Here is a 19060-nt window from a genome sequence, read left to right as displayed (position 1 = left end):
TAATTCTCCATTTCTCTGAGGATAAGAATGGAAATCCATGGTAAGGCCTACAGAGCTCTGCCTGGTGTGGCTCTGTCCTGCATGGTCCTTGCATTATGAGCCTCTGTGTTCCAGGGGACACTGGCCTTCTTCCTCAGTCCCTTGAGTTTCCATCCCAGGGCCTTTCTCTGTACATGTTGTGCCCCTTACGGGGACTATTCTCCCTCCATCTTTTCACCTATTTAACTCCCGCTGTCCAGTCACATCTCAGCGCAATTGTTCTTTCCCCAGGAAATCTTCCAGGTCAAGACAAATGCCCCATCCTAGGCCCTTCAGCACCATGTGCAGCTACTCCACAGCTGTGACTCTCATGTTTTGTTTTGTTTTAAGAATGTATTTATTCGAGGGGCGCCTGGATGGCTCAGTGGGTTAAGCCTCTGCCTTCAGCTCAGGTCATGATTCCAGGGTCCTGGGATTGAGCCCCACATTGGGCTCCCTGCTCAGCAGGGAGCCTGCTTCTCCCTCTCCCTCTGCCTGCCGCTCTGCCTACTTGTGCTCTCTATCTCTCTGTCAAATAAATAAATAAATCTTTTTAAAAAAAGAATTTATTTATTTGAGGGGTGCGTGCGTGGCTCAGTGGGTTAAAGCCTCTGCTTTTGGCTCAGGTCGTGATCCCAGGGTCCTGGAATTGAGCCCCGCACCGGGCTTCCTGCTCAGCGGGGAGCCTGCTTTCCCCCCTTCCCCCACCTACCTCTCTGCCTACTTGTGATCTCTGTTAAATAAATAAAATCTTTAAAAGAAAAAAAGAGAATGTATTTATTTGAGAGAGAGAGAGAGAATGAATGAGTGGGAGGTGGGGCAGAGAGAGAAGCCAACTCCCTGAGGAGCAGGGAGCCTGATGCGGGGCTCGATCCCAGGACTCTGGGATCATAACATGAGCCCAAGGCAGATGGTTGACCGACTGAGCCACCCAGGCGCCTGTGACTCTAGTAGTCTTAGCTGTATCTGCTGGTCTGACCCACGCCTGTCTCCCTCAGGATACTGTCGCATCTGGGTTGCCTACAGCGGTGTTGCCAGCCCCTGGCCCAGAGCCTGGAGAACGTGCTTCATCAACGTGCGAGTGAACGAATGTCTGCTTGCCTCGGTTCACCCATCTCAGGACAAGTCCAGGAAGTTAACCAGAAGCAGAGAAAGGAGGGGGTGTTTGCAAGTTCCAACAAAGAGCATCTGTTTCTTGCAGGGATCTGGGGACAGGAAAAGATGCAGCCCTGTCCTCAGGAGCTACCGAAACAAGGCAGCCCGAGAAACCAGTTCACTGACTGCTTAAATGTTTAAATTTTTTAATTTAAATGTTTAAATCACAAAACAAACCCATGCATCTAGCAAAGCTGCAACCAGTTCACTGACTGCTTAAATGTTTAAATTTTTTAATTTAAATGTTTAAATCACAAAAACAAACCCATGCATCTAGCAAAGCTGCAACCACACGGGACATTTCCCCTACAGGTAAAAGGTCCCATCTTGGAGTCTGAACCAAGCACCAAAAATCCCCTTTCTCTCAACCAACCAGACCTTATGGCTCCCTGCTTTGGGAGGGCCTCAACCACCTGACCCTTCGAAACCCCATCGAAACCCTCTCAGATGGAGAGGCTCTGCAGGCTCACGTGGTGTAGGAGTTCCTCAGATGCATCAGGCTAAGTAAACCTGGCTTTGTGTGGCCACAGGCATGTCCTTGGTGGGCCTGACAGTCCCAAAGGAGCTCATACCCCACCTGGAAAAAGCCACACTCCAAGTGTAACCACCACACATTCCTTGAATACCCAGGTTTTCTAGTCTTTCATGACTTCGTCTCACACCTGGAAACAGCGGTTCACATCGGGCTCAGGGTTCCAGAAGTTGTCACAGCATCTGGAAGCTGTGCCTTGTTTGGGATTTGTAGTGGCAAAAGGGGGCGCCGGGCAAGTGAGGCAGGAATACCCCCTCCCTCCCAGCTCCTCCCCACTTCAAAAGCCACTGTAGCCGTGCAAAGGACAGAGAGGCGAGGGCACTTGTGAGGTTCAGAAACATGAGAACCTAAGAATTTAATACTAAGTCAAATCAGCTTAAGCACCCCAGAAAAGATGGTTTGCGGTAACTTCCGAGGCACTAAGCATAAAGGTAATCCACCGGCGCCATCTAGTGGGAACATGTCACTGCCGCCCACACCCCGAGCTCTTCCTTAAACTGCCGCGCACAGCGTGAGCTACCCCAAGAGCAGGCCGCCTGTGTCCTCGTCCGAGAGAACTTTTTGAGCTTAATTACCCCTCGCGCGGTGCTCTGAGCTGTCAAAAGAAAGCCAAGAAACTGTCACTCATAACCTATAGATGTTTTGATTTTTGTGAAATTTTTTAAAAACTTGAATTCAACGTGTTTCCGTTTAACCTGGCCACTGAGCCTCAGTGCTAAAATGGGGGGTCAATATTTAACAGGAACTTATAATGATTTTTGTACTAACCTCACCTACGTTTTATATAATTTGTAAAGCGCCCCCTCCCGTTATTGCCATTCTAGTTTCTATCTTATATGAAACCTATTTTTCCAAATTTGAGGGAATGGTGGAGTCATCAGTTACTTCACATGGGGTCTCCATTAGCTTCCTAAATATCTTATCCAGGAGTCTTCAGGAGTGAGAGGGTTCAGAGCCTCAGGATGCAGCAAGCCAAACTCCAGTGAGCAGGAACCTGGGAGACATAATGTCTATCACGTGTTGAACCTTTCCTATATGCTGGACACTTTCTTTGCTCTAAATGTAAAATGCATTGCATTCTTACAATCCAAATTCTATACATGAGGAAATAAAGCTCAGAGGCTTGGGGCAATTTTCTATACAACAATAACTAATATGTACTTTTATGGAAGAGGTGACTGAGGCTCAGAAAGGTTAAGTGATTCATCCAAGGCCACACAGCTAGTAAGTGGTAGAAATGGAGTTAGGATGTCCCAAGTCCATGTTCTTAATCACTACTCTACTGAGTTTTCATGAGCTCTGAGTCTGGCATCAGCCAAAGCCAGAGTGGGAAAAGCAGGGCTCCAAGTTTCAGGGTCACAGGCTGGAAGAGGAAGTTGCCCACAGAAGAGTTGTGTGAATCACCTGCAGTTGCCTGTTACATGACTGGGGTTGTGGCGGACATGACAATTTACTCGTATGGAGCCCAGCATCCTGGATGAGCAATGTGAGCATGTACAGCCTCAGACCACTTCCTATGCCTGGTCTAAAGATCAAGGGGGAGCTGGCGTGTCTCTCAGACATTATCTGGAAGTCAGCCGAAAGGGTCTAGTTGGCTCCCTGGAATGAAGTGCCATGTGGGTGGAGATTTAGGGCTATTTTGTTTACTGTCCTACTGTTAAAATAGTGCATGGCCTCTAATATCAAAAGATACTTGGAGAGTGAACAATCCAATGAATGAATAAATGATAAAGTTGAGCCCACCCTTGGGCTTTGCTATGAAGGAACCGAGCTGTGTTGGGAGGTGCTGAGGAATCGCATGGGACGGGCAGCAAACCGGTGCCTGAGGCCAGCCAAGGCCTGTCTAGAAAGCAGACTCCAAACGGAACTGCAGAAAAACTGTAGATTCATCATTCAATCCGAACAGTTTCAGCAGCGCACTTTGCAGCCATAAGGATGGTGGCCTGAGGGTGGGGGTGGGGGGTTCCTGGTAGCAAAGAGACCAGTTAGAAACTATTGAAATAGTCCAGTTAAGAGACAGTAAGTCAAGGGCTCCTGGGTGACTCAGTCGGTTGAGCATCTGCCCTCAGCTTGGGTCATGATCCCGGGGTCCCAGTCACACATCGGGCTCCCTGTTCTGTGGGGAGCCTGCTTCTCCTTCTGTCTCCTTCTCTGTCTCTCATGAATAAATAAAATCTTTAAAAAGGGAGAACAGGAAGTCAAACTGGCAAGTCTCTATTTTTTTTTTTTTTTTTAAGAGGGGCAGGGAGGGGTAGAGAGAGAGACAGGGAATCCTAAGCAGGCTCCACACCCAGTGCAGAGCCCGACCCAGGGCTGGATCTCTCTAGCGTAAGATCATGACCTGGGCCAGAATCAAGAGTCGGACGCTCAACTGAGCCACCCAGGTGCCCCCAAACTGGCAAGTCTCTAGACCCAGGCATGACTTCTGGTATGCCCTTTGCCTGTGTCTAGGTAGGTTTGATGCTGTGTATACTCTTGGTCATGCGTGTGGCAGTTGGCAGGCTGAAGCTGGGAATGGTAAGGTACAAGGAAATGGGGGAGGGCCTTCTCAGCGGCTGGTCTGGGGCGTGAGTTATGGGGAGAGGAAGGGTTAACATGTTGAGAGTAAGAAGGAGCTGCTCAGATTGAGAAAACTAGTTCTTGGACATGCTCTCATGTCTTCAGTTGCCCTCTGGGATAGGCCATGGAGGTCTGAATCTGGGGCTTCACTCTCCCCTAGAGAACCATCTGGAGAGTTGCAAAGTAGTGACGCTCCTTTGGTACAATTTGAATCAACTGTTTCCAGACTCCTGAATCATCATGCAGTTGTACCTGGCGACTCACCTGAGGCGGGGCTGACTTCAGATGGTCTCCCTGGGTTTTCTGGAGTCACAGCCCACCTGTATTACTCAAAGGCAGTTCCTTGCTCTAGGTGAGAAAAAAATGGGAAGCGGCAGAAGTAAAATGCTGGCACTCATGTTAATGAAGTCAGACTTTTCCAGGTTGGAATGTTGGAATGAAAACTGAGGTGTCTAGAAGCCAGTGCTACAGAATATTAAAAGCCCCTGTGGAAAGTTTTCAGGTGATTTTTAAAAACTGCCTTCTTTGTAACTTTTCTGTGTTACTGGAAATTTTATAACAAAATAATTTCATAACAGGAAAAAACAAAGATCTCTCTGTGGGTAGAAAGGAAGAAAAAGAAGGAAAGCTGGATCATGTAATAAGCAAAGAAAGGGAGGGGGCAGAAAGGAGCAGCCACTGAGAGGGAAGGAATGGACAGGCAGGAACCACTGAGGTGGTCAAGCCAGGGGCCCAGGGTCAAGACCTTGCCCCATCTGAATGGCAGTGTACCTGTCGTTAGGGCTTTGTCCCACCCAAGTTCATACTGAAGTCCTAACTCTCAGTACCTCAGAATATGACCTTATTTTGAAATTAAAGCTAACATGAGGTCATTAGGGTGCAGCCTAATCCAATAGAACTGGTGTCCTTATAAAAGGGGGGATTTGGGCACAGACACATATACAGGGATATATATATATATATATATATATATATATGTGTATATATATATACACATATACCCATGCATCCATGAAAATGGCCATCTACAAGGCAAGGAGAGAAGGGAAAGATTCTGCCCTCACAGCCCTCACAAGTAACTAACCCTTATTAACACCTTATCTTGGATTTCTGGCTTCTGGAAGGAAGACCATAAACTGCTGAAGCTCTGGTCTGTGGTACTTTGCTGCTGCAGCCCTAGCAACTAACACACATTTTAGCAAAAACTGTGGCTCTGACCCGACATTCAACACGGTATAGCCTTAAAAATGAAAACATAGTAAACCCTTTTTCTTTCCAGGACTGGGCACTGGGGTACTCTTGCAAGGTTTCCTGCAGGGCTGAGCACATCCAACCAACATTCTGCATGCAGCAGCGTCCAGGAAACCCAAGCGAAGACAACGGACACAGGCTTATCCAGTGCTGCGCTCAAATCCCTGCTCTGACCTGTTCTAGTCATCAACTCTTGAGCAATTCCTTAACTTATCCGGTTGTTCATTTCATTGAATGCCAAACAAGGAAATTAGAGAAGAATCTCTGGGACACTTACACCTCATTTGAGAGTCATGGCAGTGACGTGAGGCTGGAGAAATGACGTGGCTTAAGGCTAGGCTTTATTTCCAATGTCTGTGTCCCGTTTAATTTGCTCAACTGCCACCAAATGGCTGTCACTGGAGAGTGGGGTTGCTGATAGTGAAGGCTTGAATGAAATTCTTTATTATTGGCACTTTTCAACCCTACTCCCTCCTGACAGAGGGACGTAAGCTCTACTATGTTCTGGAACCACTTTGTTCCAAGGTGATTGGTTTTATTTGACACCAATGTTAACATAACATGAACTTCGTGGTACTTAGTATTTATGTCTTCTAGAAACGCTAGTGAAAGCAGAATGTGACACCCAGTTGAATCAGGCTCAGGGTTATACAAAAATGCACATTCCTAAACATCTATCTAGCAGCCACCTCGGCTCACCAAGTGTTAGCAGCTACTAACACTTCAACTGGTGTTACAACTTACCAATTTCAGATAACCCTTCTTCCATTACTTCACAAGTTTGCAACCCTCCCACTCACACAAACCTTGGGTCTTTCTCCAAGTGCTAGTTTGTTCTACTTGTGTATTTAACTAACACGTAAAACTGTACTGAGATTTTAATTGGTCACTATCCATATTACAGTGTTGCACTGACAGTGCGGTGCTCTGAACCCAACATTTTCCCCAACAGCCTATGGCGCAATTTCAAAGTGTAACCGTTTTTAAGGAAGCAGGTCAAATTAGCAACAATTAGCAAAATAGCAACACTGTACATTAAAGGGAGGGGACAGAACATCATGTTACTTGGGGATATTTTCCTTCTCAATGTGAACTCCTCACGTTCTGCTCCAATGCCCGATCCCTTCAGCCTAACTCTAAACCCAGTTCTTATCCAGGCAACATGAAGGCAACATTCGTACATCTTTAAATGATTCTTTTCTTTGGGGAACCAAAAAAGTGCCCCTCCCTCTCCCGGCAAGTTGTTGTATCCTTGTAGAATTAGAAAAGGAGAAAAATCAAACTTGAAAAATACTCTTGCTTCATTTCTGTCGAAAAGCATAGGAAGAGTATCTTAAGAGGGTAGGTTTAAGTCATGAAGAATTAATGCTGAGGGACATTCTCAGAGATAAGACACTGCACCCTTAAGCTTGGCAATTGAGTTGCCACCAGTGAAAAACAGACTTGGAATACAGAGTGGAGAAACCCCCAGAAAGCAATTTAAAACAAAGGATAGATGGAAATCAATGAAATCCAGAGAAAATTCCTAACCTTTAGTCAAGTGTCCCCTCTTCTATACACTGCTACTAAAAACTGAGTGGTGGCAAAGTTGTAGGCACAGGCACACACCAGATAGTCTGGCACCACTATTTAGGAAAAACTTTAATTTCCCTGGGCCTAAATTTAATCTGAGTAATATCCTACTAGTTTACTGCAATTACTGCAAGATTTCCTTTTGCACTCTTGTACAACGTTGGGGGGAGGGGAGGCAACACATGATCATCTGTCAAGTGCAGATTCTTAACTTTTCAGCTTTCTATAATTGATCCAGTGGCAATCTCAAACTAGGCCATCAGCTGCACAGGGTTTTGATAGGCATAAGCAGTATTATGATAGAATCAGGATTTGAAAGACCACTCAACAATGGAATTGCTTTTGAAGCTGTAGTTAGGTCAAGGAATTCAGGAGCACAGAACGAGCACATTGGGTAAATTAAGCCTTCTAGTCATGGCCATTTTTAAGAAGTTTGCCCAGCCTGTTTTCAACAGATAAAACCCAAATCCTTCAACCATGTAACACTGGACAGAGTGTGCCTGGAGCTGATCTGTGTTCCCCTATCTATACTCCATTCTAGGTGAAGATCTCAACTATGATTAAGATACATGTAGTACCCACAAATTTCCCCAGTAATGTTTAAGGTCAGGCACTGCTACTTTTCAGGTTAACTTCAACTTGCTGAAATGGATGATCATACATTATCAGAATTTCTTTAAAACTAAAAATGCTTTCCTATTTCAATACTCTCTCCTGTCCTGAATTAGCAACAAAGAGCTAGGAGGAAAAAGTAAAAACAAAAAAATCAAATCCACACTATCCTTGATTCGAATTTGACTGCAGTCCCAGCAGAGTAAAAGGTTCCAGAAATCGTAACTTGTCATCAAAACACAGCCACCTTAGAGTTAGCGGCTTATTAAGTAGATATAGATTAGCCTCCAGCAGTGCGAGGAAAGACCAGAACTGGTTTTCATTTCTTATTCCTAGGTTAGGTTTACTGCCATTATGAAACCCTGAATCTGCAAATACACCACTCTCTTATTTTGCCTTCAGGATGGACGAGACAGGAATTGAAGTATTTGGAGGATTTATTCACAGCTTGAAGGCAGAAGACTACTAATTCTTTTCTGATCTTATACTCTAACGCCAATTAAGCAAGTATTTTTACTATATTGTTGGTCAAGTTGCTAATATCTACAGTGTGAAAATACAAAGTCCCCAACAAGGGACAAAAAAGATTTGACAGTGGCTTTTTAAACACAGTATTTGCATCAAATGTTACAGTGTCCACAATTTCTTGGAATACCTACCTTAACTTATATAAATCAATTTTATTTAGTCTTAAGTTTAAAATTTAAGAGGCTGGTAAATTGATGGGTCTAGAAAACATGGCCCTGGATATCATCTTCATGCTCACACGTACTGAACTTTATCAAAATCTTTCATATGTAATATCCAGCATTATTTTACCAGATTTGCTACTTTATAAAAGATTCCAAAAGAATGCTTTTAAGTTAAAATATATACAAAGTTGATATGCAGAATTAACTCTTTCACGATAGAAGCAAAAGTAAAACATAAGGAGGAATAAAAACATTTTATCTTGTGTATTCAGAATCACACACAAATTACCTTTACAGTTCGATTTACTATATAGAAATCATTCGGGTTTTATATTTTCAGTTAAATTCTGAACTGAGATTACAATATTATAAAAAAAGAAAAGGATTATTACATTAATTCAGTACTTTTTAGCATACCAAATTGAAATACATAAGTTCAAACTTCAGATTTATGTGAACAGTCGTCAAATACAATACAGACATTTCTTAAGGTTACCATCTCATTCACATGTGAAATTTGCAACTCTGAGCTATTATACATAGAACAACTCTCCTATGAATATGGCAGAGCTGACATGCCATGAAGCTCAAAGCTATATAGTCAAGCCAAGGACTCAAAGTCGTACCATCTTCTAAAAGGTCTGCCATGTCTGGACCACAAAACACAACATGTAAAGAAGGCTGGGAATAATTCCTCCTCTTTATTACGGTTAAAAAAAGTTCCATGTAGCTTGTAACTTTGCATAAAACCCCATATTATACCTTGGTAAAGTCCAAGGGTAATTATAGATGGCAATGGACTAGGGTCTTAAATTTAATTATTAGAACCCATGAAATTCAAATGGGCATCAACCAAATCAAAAAATATTAAGCACCTACTGGTTTAGATTGAAATTTATTAGAGATTCATGATCAATTACTTTCCACCTTGAAATCAAGGTGTAAAAACCAGCTATTAAGTGCATTCCAAACTTCTCCCTATGTAGCACAGGTAGAATTTTCTGTCCATTGGCACCAAAGTGAAGTCACATTTCCTCTTGGGAGACAGAAATTCCACATCTGAACATAGAGTAAGTTAGGAAAAAATGACCCCTGTTGTTTATTTTATTACTATTGTGATTCTGAGATCTAGGATTACTAATACACTAGCAGTGAACAACGCAAACTCCTGGCGACAACCGTCAGGTCAGTAACACTAACTCCCTTCCCCCAGTCACAAAATTTTAGTATGAAAAGAATTAAAATTACTAAGCTGAACAAATGGGAAACAAGAAACTAAGTGTAACTAAAACAAAACAAACCCCTACTAAAGTCTGAAATCACTGCAATTAAGAAATTGAGAACAGGTGTGCTTCACCCCACCCTTTACAACTCTGAATTTAAATAATATTCCGTGCAAAAGAGCATCAGGTTTCTGGATATAGATGTAGCCCTTCTTTATGTTTTAGTGCGCTGCAGAGTTTTCTGCGATTTTATTACCCTTCCCCCCACAAGTTTATTCAAAGTATTTAATAGAATCTTCCATTTCAGCCGAAAGATTTGTAATTCAAAGATTTACTAAGGTATTCATTCTATGCATTCTATCTATACAGAAACACCTATTAATTATTACAATTGATTTATGCAGAATTAACATTTTTGGTGTTAAAATTGTTAAACATCATGCTTACTGCACATCAACTCTCCATAATGAATCTGAACTTCACAATGATTTACCAAACATTTTACTTAAATTACTATTTAAATAACTGAAAAAAATGTACTGAGCCAAACTAAACTTAAATGGGCTATAAGGGGGGGGGGGGAAACCCTTCAAAACAGTCCATATACACATCTATTTCAAAACTACCTTTGCTAGCTAGCCCCTTTCCCAAAGTTTTAGCCTGAAAAAACAGTAAAATCTACACAAAATTTTATTGCAATCATACAAGGGTTACATTAGGTCAAATACAACAAATACTATGATGCAATTTTACATTTATTAAACTACAGTTCAAAGCACAAATTTACACATTCTAAATACACTAAACATATCTAATGAAGTCACACTGGTCTTCCACTGACATTTGATATATCTGGGTGAAAGACATTTAACTTTACAAGACTTTTTAACATGAATCCTTAGTATAAAAACTGTGTACTTGTATGTAAACGATTTAATGGGGAACCCAATTAATGGGCTTCCATCTCCACTAAGTCATCCATTTTGTTGCATATTTTATTTTAAACGCTTAAGGGGTAGGACAAACTGGTAAGTTTAAATCTGGATACATTATCTAAATCTCCCAATTACCCCCCAATGAATTATAGATGAGAGCTGATTTTGTCTGGTCCCAAACAGCTATTACTAATAGATTTTGTTTCCAAGAGAATTAACAGAGTAAGATTGTTTGAATTTGTTTCACACGGAATGTAGACCAGACAAGCTTAACCTGCAACTTCAGATCTAAAGAAGCATTAACGCCTGTTTAAGCTTCAGAAGAAAAGCTATCTTCTTGGCTCAGCTGAATGCAAGAAGGCACAAAGAAGAAGTTCTTCATCATTGTGTCTGAAGTAATTCCAGCATCTTGCATCTCATACCTTTCAAAAAACCAAACACAAAACCGTAATTCTAAGTTTAAGCACAAAGACCACACTAACACAAAACAAATGGACAAAGAAGTAAGATTATAAAATAACGAATCTTCCAATAACCCTTAACAGAGGAACATTTTGCTATTACTTTTAAATTAGGCATTTGTTACAGAATTATCAAATATCCAATCACCTTTTTAAAAATGAAAATAATACCTTACCAATCACTAAATGACATCATGTAGTAAATAGCTGGCCTCTGAAAATCATTAAAAGCAGATGGTTCATGAAAAGAATCTGCTCCCATGTTATCAAAGATAAGCCAATCTCCCACATTCAGCTCAGGAAGAAGACAGCTTTCCACAATTTGATCAAGCTCATCACAGGATGGACCCCAAAGGCTGCTTGTAAACAGAGGCTCATCTTCCTTGTATTTCTGTCAGGAGGAAAGAAACTTTTTAAATTTTTACTCATGTTCATGCAGGTATTGAATTTGAGGGTGGTTGAGAGCATTTTTCATTAGATCAGATTCAATATTCCTATGAAAGGCAGGCCTAGAGGCAAGGGCAATGATGCTCCTTCTGAACTCTATCTAAGGAAGGCAAACCCTCAGAAAAGGGCAATATTCCCTATCCTAAAGTATTCCTCCAAAAATTGGGATGTACCTTTAAAAAAAAAAAAAAAAGGTCAGTTAATAAACTGCCAAATAAGCAGTTCTGTTATTTGTAATACAACTTGCCTTGTGAACCTCTGGAATGGTATTTAAGTCCTCAGACAGTTTACTTGCAAAAGAACCATAAACACCATCATTCATAAAATACATGAAGGCTGGTTCATCACTTCCGGTTTTTTCTACTGAAATAAAGCAGGAAAAATGAAGATGAATTTACATTAAAATGTCTAATATAGTTAAAAACTATGCAAAGCATAGCAGACTGAAAATTTATAGAATAGACTTTGTTTTCCCATTTCCCAAAATATTTAAATTAACTTTAAAGAAACCTGATATATACTGATATACCTTAAAACTGTTAGCCTAAAAAAACTGAAAACATACTTCACAAAGGAAGATGACCAATGAACACATGAAAAAGGTGCTCTACAGAAGTCACCAGGTAAATGCAAATTAAAACTACAATGAGCTTCCACTACCATACACATACTGAATGGATAAAATTAAAAGGTGATAATACAAAAGAAAAAAAAAAACAGTAAAAGTGGGGGAACAATCAGAACTTGCACATATACACCACCACCAGTGCGAGGGTAAAATACCACTTTGTAATCTTTTAAAACATCCACTCTGTGACCCAGCAATTCTATTCTTGGTCATTTCTCCAATGCAATGAAAAATGTCCACAAGACTTACACAAAAATCTAAGTTTTATTTTTAATAGCCCACAACTGGAAACAACCAAATATTCATCAGCAAAGATAATAAATCATCTATTCAGTGGAATATATTAGCAATAAACATGAAACAAAGTAGTTTGATCAGGCATTATATTGAGCTATCCTAAAATACATGCTAGATGATTCCATTTATATGAAGTTTGAGGGCAGCCCAAAACTACTCAACGATGCAAAAACCAGCACAATAGTGACTGTCTGGCAAAGGAACAAACCTAGGAAGAGAAAACTTTGATATGACATTTGTTTCTATAGTGATGTCAGTATATGCTTTCTATTAATTTGTCCAATTATATACTTAAGTTTTTATATAGGGAGTATAATCTTTTATCAATAACCAACCCAAAATGGATAGTAAACCTCAGGTTCAGTGGTTTGGCTGTTTGCGGTGGTTATGAGTTAGCTATTCGGGAACACCTTCTGCGTCTGCCGTACTTCAGCAAATATGTGTATGTGTGGGATAACGGGAGCTAGTTTTTCACTGTTGGTTAAGGGAGTTGCAATATGTAAGGAGAAAAACAGAAAGCACCATGTAGTTTACTACATGCGCAGCTTCTGATGATATACACTTACGTCTGCTGTGTGTGTGTATATATATGCATGTACACACACACACACACACACACACACACCCATTTTCTGATTCTGTTCAGTGAGAAAGCCCAGATGAAATGATCCGTCAATAGTAGTGAATACAACCAATACTCACTCCTTTCTTGGTTTTTAAAATACCACTCTCCATTAAAATGAACTAGAGGCTCCTTGGAAAAATCACCAATTCTTGGACTGAGGCAGGTAAAGAACCTGGAACATCTGGATGTACCATGAAGTAAAAAGCACTCAGGGAACAATGAGGACATGTCAAAAGGACCCCAATTTTGGACAGCAAATAAAAATAATCGATTACATCATCTGCTGAATAAGTATCTAGGAGTCTAAACTACTGTAAATAAATAGAAGGGAAAACTCTTAGATTAAATAAGAGTCAGAAATTCACTGATGTTATTAAAACGAATTGGGGAAAGTACCAAAAGAAAAAGGTTATTTACAAACTATCTTTCCACTTCATAATGAAGATACCCGCGTGACACCACCTTAACTGGGTGATCAAAATGGGAAGTCCCTTCTATTCTTAGTGCAGCTCTTCAACTTTGAGATATTTAAAAAACTCAGAAGAAAAAAAAAAAAACTTATTCCTGCTAACTTAAGGGGAAAAAAAAACTATAGGAATAAATCTTCTTAATGTAGAAGTGTACTTTCTACATTTTTTAAAGTGGTATTTGTTACCAAGACCGACTGTCTACTGTCTCTGTTGGTTTGACTAGAGACAGATTTAGACTCTGCTGGCCCTTGTTATGTAAAAAAGTATAAAGCAGATCCTCCCTGTGACCCATCTGACTAAGAGGAACATAATGAAAGACATTATAATAAAACACTGGCTCTTAACAAGATAGGAGAATCAATCACCTGGGGGAAGTTTATCTACAACACGCCTAACTAGAGGCTTCTGGGTGGCTCTGTCAGTTAAGCCACTGACTCCAGATTTTGGCTTCGGTCATGATCTCAAGGTCAGGAGATTGAGCCAGGGCTCTGCACTGGGCAAGGAGTTCTTAAGATGTTCCCTCCACCCGGCCCACCCCACATGCATGTGGGGTGTCTAAAAAAAATAATAGTAAATAAAAATGCATAACTAAACATCAGAACCAAGAATTAGATTTCAGAAGTCTTATGGAGTGATAACTTCACTAGGGCATTTTAAAAAGCTCCCTAGCTGCCTACAACGGATTGAAGATCGCCCACAACCTCATGATCCATAAATGTCCATGTCCTACAGTATTTTATACTTGGCTAGTATAAAATAATTTCAATTAGTTTGAAGATGAATTTATCTAACAGAAACAAAATTATAAACTTTGTAACTTACCTCCAGAGGAAAATTTATCATTCTCAACAACTTTCTTTGCAATGATATTAACTGCAAGTGTAAATGCAGAAGACACATAGTAGCTTCCAGGTTCTGAGATTATCTTAATGCCAGATCCTTCAGGAAAGTAGACATCCAACAAAGGGCTGATAACATGATTAACCTATGAATTTTAAACCCATTATGATTTCAATACTGAATTAGATAATTCACATTAAGAGACTGACTGGCTTCCCAGACAACTTAAAACCAAAGTAGTTCCAATTACAGACCAGAAAGCTTAGCTATTTAGCAATTATCTTCAAGCAATTAGGCAGACTTTGAGACATCTAAGTTTACATTATCAGAATGGCATTAATTTTAAAAATTTTGTAATTCCCATGGCAAACAGCTACTGGTGATTGTTTAAAATCATGTTTCTATACTCCTTAACACTAGCAAGGAAGGAGCAAATCATCAAATCAGTTTCTAGATACTACAGAATGAGAGATGGAAGGGACAGCAGGAAGGTGAGTAGTAATGTACATCAGATAAAACAGCTTAAACCGTCCAAACTAAATTCATTTGTACCATCTAGTACTCCATTAGAACAGAAACAACTGAATAGAGACTTTTGTAAGTTATGCTATAGACTTCATTGAATTTTATTAAGCTTTTCAAAGTTAGCTAGGTCTTCTCACTGCCTCTTCATCTTCTTGGAATCAAATTTTAAACAGATGTTTCTTACAGGTTTATCTCCTGCCACTGTTAAACCCTTGTCTATGGGGTGCCTGGGTGGCTCAGTGGGTTAAGCCTCTGCCTCCGGCTCAGCCTCATGATCTCAGGGTCCTGGGATTGAGCCCCACATTGGGATCTCTGCTCAGGAGGCAGCCTGCTTCAGCCTCTCTCTCTGCCTGCCTCTCTGCCTATCTGTGATCTTTCCGTCAAATAAATAAATAAAATCTTTTAAAAAATTAAAAAATAAATAATAAATTAAAAAATACACTCTCTTCTACATCTACCAGTTAAGTAGCAAAGAAATGAGATTACTCCTGTATATCCATCCGCTGAATTAAATTTACCTCTTCCAACTGAAATTCAGTTCCTGTGAAGCCTCCGCCAATATCTAACATGTTCATCGTGAAGCCAAATTCTCCCTAGAGATGGAAAAAAATACTTTAAATGCTTATCCAAATTGTTATGGCTACAAGAACATTTCAAAAACCCCTTCCCAAGGAGGTAAATAATAACTGTTCTAATCCTTTATGGCAAAGGTTTTGGTCTCTACCAACAGAAACAGATTTATTCATTGTTGTGTATGTACATTGTTTATGTATATACTGTCTTCCTGATGATGTCTGTACTGTCATGCAGACATATGCAAGTAAATTACTATTTTCATCCCTTTACCTACTTAAAAAATAAGACCGTATGGAACTCTTGCTGCATGGAGTCTGCTTATCCACCCCCTTCCTCTCAGGCATGTGCATTTGCGCACACATGTTCTCTCTCTCAAATAAATGGATAAATCTTTGAAGAGAAAAAAGATGAAGAAAAAAGCAAAAATAAGATTCTGGCTAAAAATATAAAAATAATTTAAGGAAAAAAACTTACAGCCATGTCAAACACACATCGAGCATCAGACAGAGCATGTACATATACTTGAGATTCTTTGCAAGCACTTGAAACATGAAATCTGGAAGAAAGAGATTAATAAATTTAAAGCAACAGTCAATTTTAGAAGCCCTTCCTATCATTCTTTTCAGTTCTCATTCACCATACTGACACAGTATTCACAGTAATCTTATCAAATATTTAAAGAATTGGAGGCACAAGCCTCTAATTATCCAAGTTATAATATAGGATTTCAGAAAAGACAATGTTTGAGTTAATACTGTAACTTCTTAAAGAATTTAACGAGTTATCAAGCTTTATAACTATCATACAAGCACATGCTTTTATGTATACATAGTAAAGTAACAAACACCAACAATATAATTAGATCATAAAATCTTTAATTTGAATGTACAACTTCATCTGACAAAATAAAAATGTCTACTGTGAAATACAAATGAACATTAATTCAGCTGAGCATTACTAACACTTGTTAGTATTACTTAAGAGATACTTATCAGAGATTCAGAACAGAATACTTAAATTTAATTGAAATACAGTTCTGTATCCTGACTATGGCAGTTGTTAAATCTGTTAAATTTATATGAAGTATAAACCCAAAAAGTCAATTTTACTGTATATTAACTTTAAAAAGAGAAATATGAAAACTCTCAAATACTTGTCAGTATCTGTCACCTAAGACAGAATTAAACTATCAGGGGTGATTCTTTATCCATCTTTTTGAATAATTTAAAAAGCAAGACCTAGTACTGTAGTAAGATTAGCAGTGGATTGGCATCTCAAAAAATTTGGAGCTCTGTGTTCCAAATTTGACTCAGATCATAGTTCTGAGACTATGATCAAATCATTAAATCTCTCTGGGTATCCATTTCTGCACACGTAAAAATTAAGAAGGTAATAGAACGTCTTATTGTCATGCCCAGGGGATTAAAAAGAGAAGGAATAAAATTTAAAGATGGGGTTAAAAAAAAAAAAAGACAACTCAGATGAATGTCATTCTGGTTTTCATTAGAATTCTAGTACATCGTCTCCCTCCAATTTAAAAGGAGGGGTTTTATATTACTAACCCAACTGAATTTCTATTTACTATTTTACTTCTTAATTAGGGAAGAGAGAGGTATGTGTATAAAATTATACGAAGGATAAAACGTATTTGTCCTTCCTGGACTAAAAAAATATATATTAAACTGAAAGTTCAATCTATTAGACTTCATAAAAATGAAGTGTTAAAAGATCATCAGAAAAACAAAGACTTATCACCATAAAATGGAAGTTTCAAATGAAATACTCACTTAACACCAATAATTTGGACATCAAGTTCCTTAGCACATTCCAAGAGATGCCTACAGTTCTTCAGGGTAGTGCCAAACTTCATGTTACCCTCTTCGCCTCCAATATTATCTTCTGTTGCAATATGTAGTAAGACCCTAAGAGAAGGGGAAGATGATTGGGGCAGAGTTGGTTTACATCATCATCAGCACATGTGAAGCCTGAAGTTGTAGGAAGTATGTTGATTATGTTGCCAGTGCTCCCAAATCCAGCGACGGTTGAATCAAGTGAACCTAATGAAAAACAATCCTGTATAGAGAAAAAACTAGCCATTAGGGCCTAAAGCATGAAGCTTACAAGGACGGGAATTTGGAAAATGCAGGAAGTTAAGACTCTGTTGTAGCAGCAAGAGTCAGTGGGCTCTGTAATGAAAGACGACATTACTTTCAAATGAAGTCCATCAGTCCATAAAACCACCTAGAAAGACTAAATTGAATAGCAATGCCATCACTGTCTTTCAGTTAAGAGTTATCAGGGCTTTTACATGTTTCAAGTTTCCTAAACTGTTCCAGCTGGTTAACCTTCTACCACTTATTTTGAAAATTCCTATCAATCTCTTCCATCTTACAAAAAAATTGGCAAGCTTAGAGTTATTTAATGCGTCTGAACAGTAGCATTTTAGATACTGATTCAAATCTACTTGGTATTTTCTTCCAAATTATGACAACCAAGACAAAATGAGACTGTCTCAGGAGATACTCAATTACCAACCACTAAAACCCACAAATATGCAAACGCTGTTTGTAAAACTGTTTTCCCAAGGAAGTCCTGATGAATGACTGCTGATCAGAAGGGGTTAAGTCTCATAGAAGCAAATTATTCTTCCTCTGTGCAGAATCAGCTCTATTAAGAATGCACCATCCAGGGGCGCCTGGGTGGCTCAGTGGGTTAAAGCCGCTGCCTTCGGCTCAGGTCATGATCCCAGCGTCCTGGGATCGAGCCCCACATCAGGCTCTCTGCCCAGCAGGGAGCCTGCTTCCTCCCTTCTCTCTCTGCCTGCCTCTCTGCCTACTTGTGATCTGTCTGTCAAATAAATAAATAAAATCTTTAAAAAAAAAAGAATGCACCATCCACTTTACAGTTAATACAGTAACCCCAACTCCGGGCTTATCTTCAGAAGATCACAGAACAGTAAGATTTTTCTAGAGATAAGTGGTTCACTAAAATTTCCCCCCAAAGGCCTTATCCAAACAAAGGTTTTTAGGGTACTCAATCCTGTCAGGACACCTAACAATACCATCAAAGTTGGTAAGAAAATTATAAATGTACAAGGAAAATATGGATATGATACATATACACTTTCAGGACCACACATAATAACCCAATAAAAGCTAGCAATTTTGTACTAATACAATATAATTTTAGTAGAGCCTAAAATCTTGACATACCAGTTCATGACAACATTAAATCTGCCTTTTTGCTTTTAAAAAGTAAACTTTTTAATTAAAAAAAAAAATCTTCAGGTACATGCAGGTACGAGTTAAAAAATATATATTAAACTTCCTATTCAAAGAGAAGAGTGGGTCTTAAAAAAAGAAACACCTGCATCTACAGACTAGGCTCCTAAGACACTGTCACTAAGGACAAACATTTAGGAACTACAGCCAAAGGCAGATTAAACCCCCAGCCAACCAGGAAAAAAAGCTGACAATCCTGTTCCCAACATGACAAATTACTAGTAGGGTTGATGTGATTATGAAAATACATCTGTGGCCCTCATTTTATTATTCCAACAACCACATTTTCTTGCTTGAATTAAAGATTATAAATTCCTATTCCAAACTGTCCTTATCTTATCCCAGCTCTACAAGAAGGACC

At 39.5% G+C, this 19060-nt stretch overlaps 1 protein-coding gene across 4 annotated transcripts in view; it reads right to left on the bottom strand.

The window, feature by feature from the left end:
- Positions 1-8626: 8626 nt before the first annotated feature.
- The window catches only part of AZIN1 (antizyme inhibitor 1), a 32031-nt gene continuing 21597 nt past the window's right edge, over positions 8627-19060 (bottom strand). For 3 of the 4 annotated variants that reach the window (XM_080800643.1, XM_080800642.1, XM_080800641.1), the window contains 7 exons: positions 17206-17340; positions 15893-15974; positions 15361-15435; positions 14300-14462; positions 11705-11820; positions 11187-11401; positions 8627-10971 (listed from right to left, as the gene is read on the bottom strand). In XM_080800643.1, coding sequence (XP_080656769.1) covers positions 10860-10971; positions 11187-11401; positions 11705-11820; positions 14300-14462; positions 15361-15435; positions 15893-15974; positions 17206-17340 — 898 coding nt within the window. In that variant the 3' untranslated portion in view covers positions 8627-10859. The remainder of the gene's footprint in view (positions 10972-11186; positions 11402-11704; positions 11821-14299; positions 14463-15360; positions 15436-15892; positions 15975-17205; positions 17341-19060) is intronic. The other variant, XM_080800644.1, reaches the window with a different exon arrangement.

The sequence above is a fragment of the Martes martes genome (assembly GCF_963455335.1).
Source record: "Martes martes genome assembly, chromosome: 4".
In the NCBI taxonomy this organism is placed as follows: Eukaryota; Metazoa; Chordata; class Mammalia; order Carnivora; family Mustelidae; genus Martes; species Martes martes.
The sequence above is the reverse complement of the archived record's forward strand: the minus strand, read 5'-3'. Positions and strand labels throughout refer to the sequence as shown.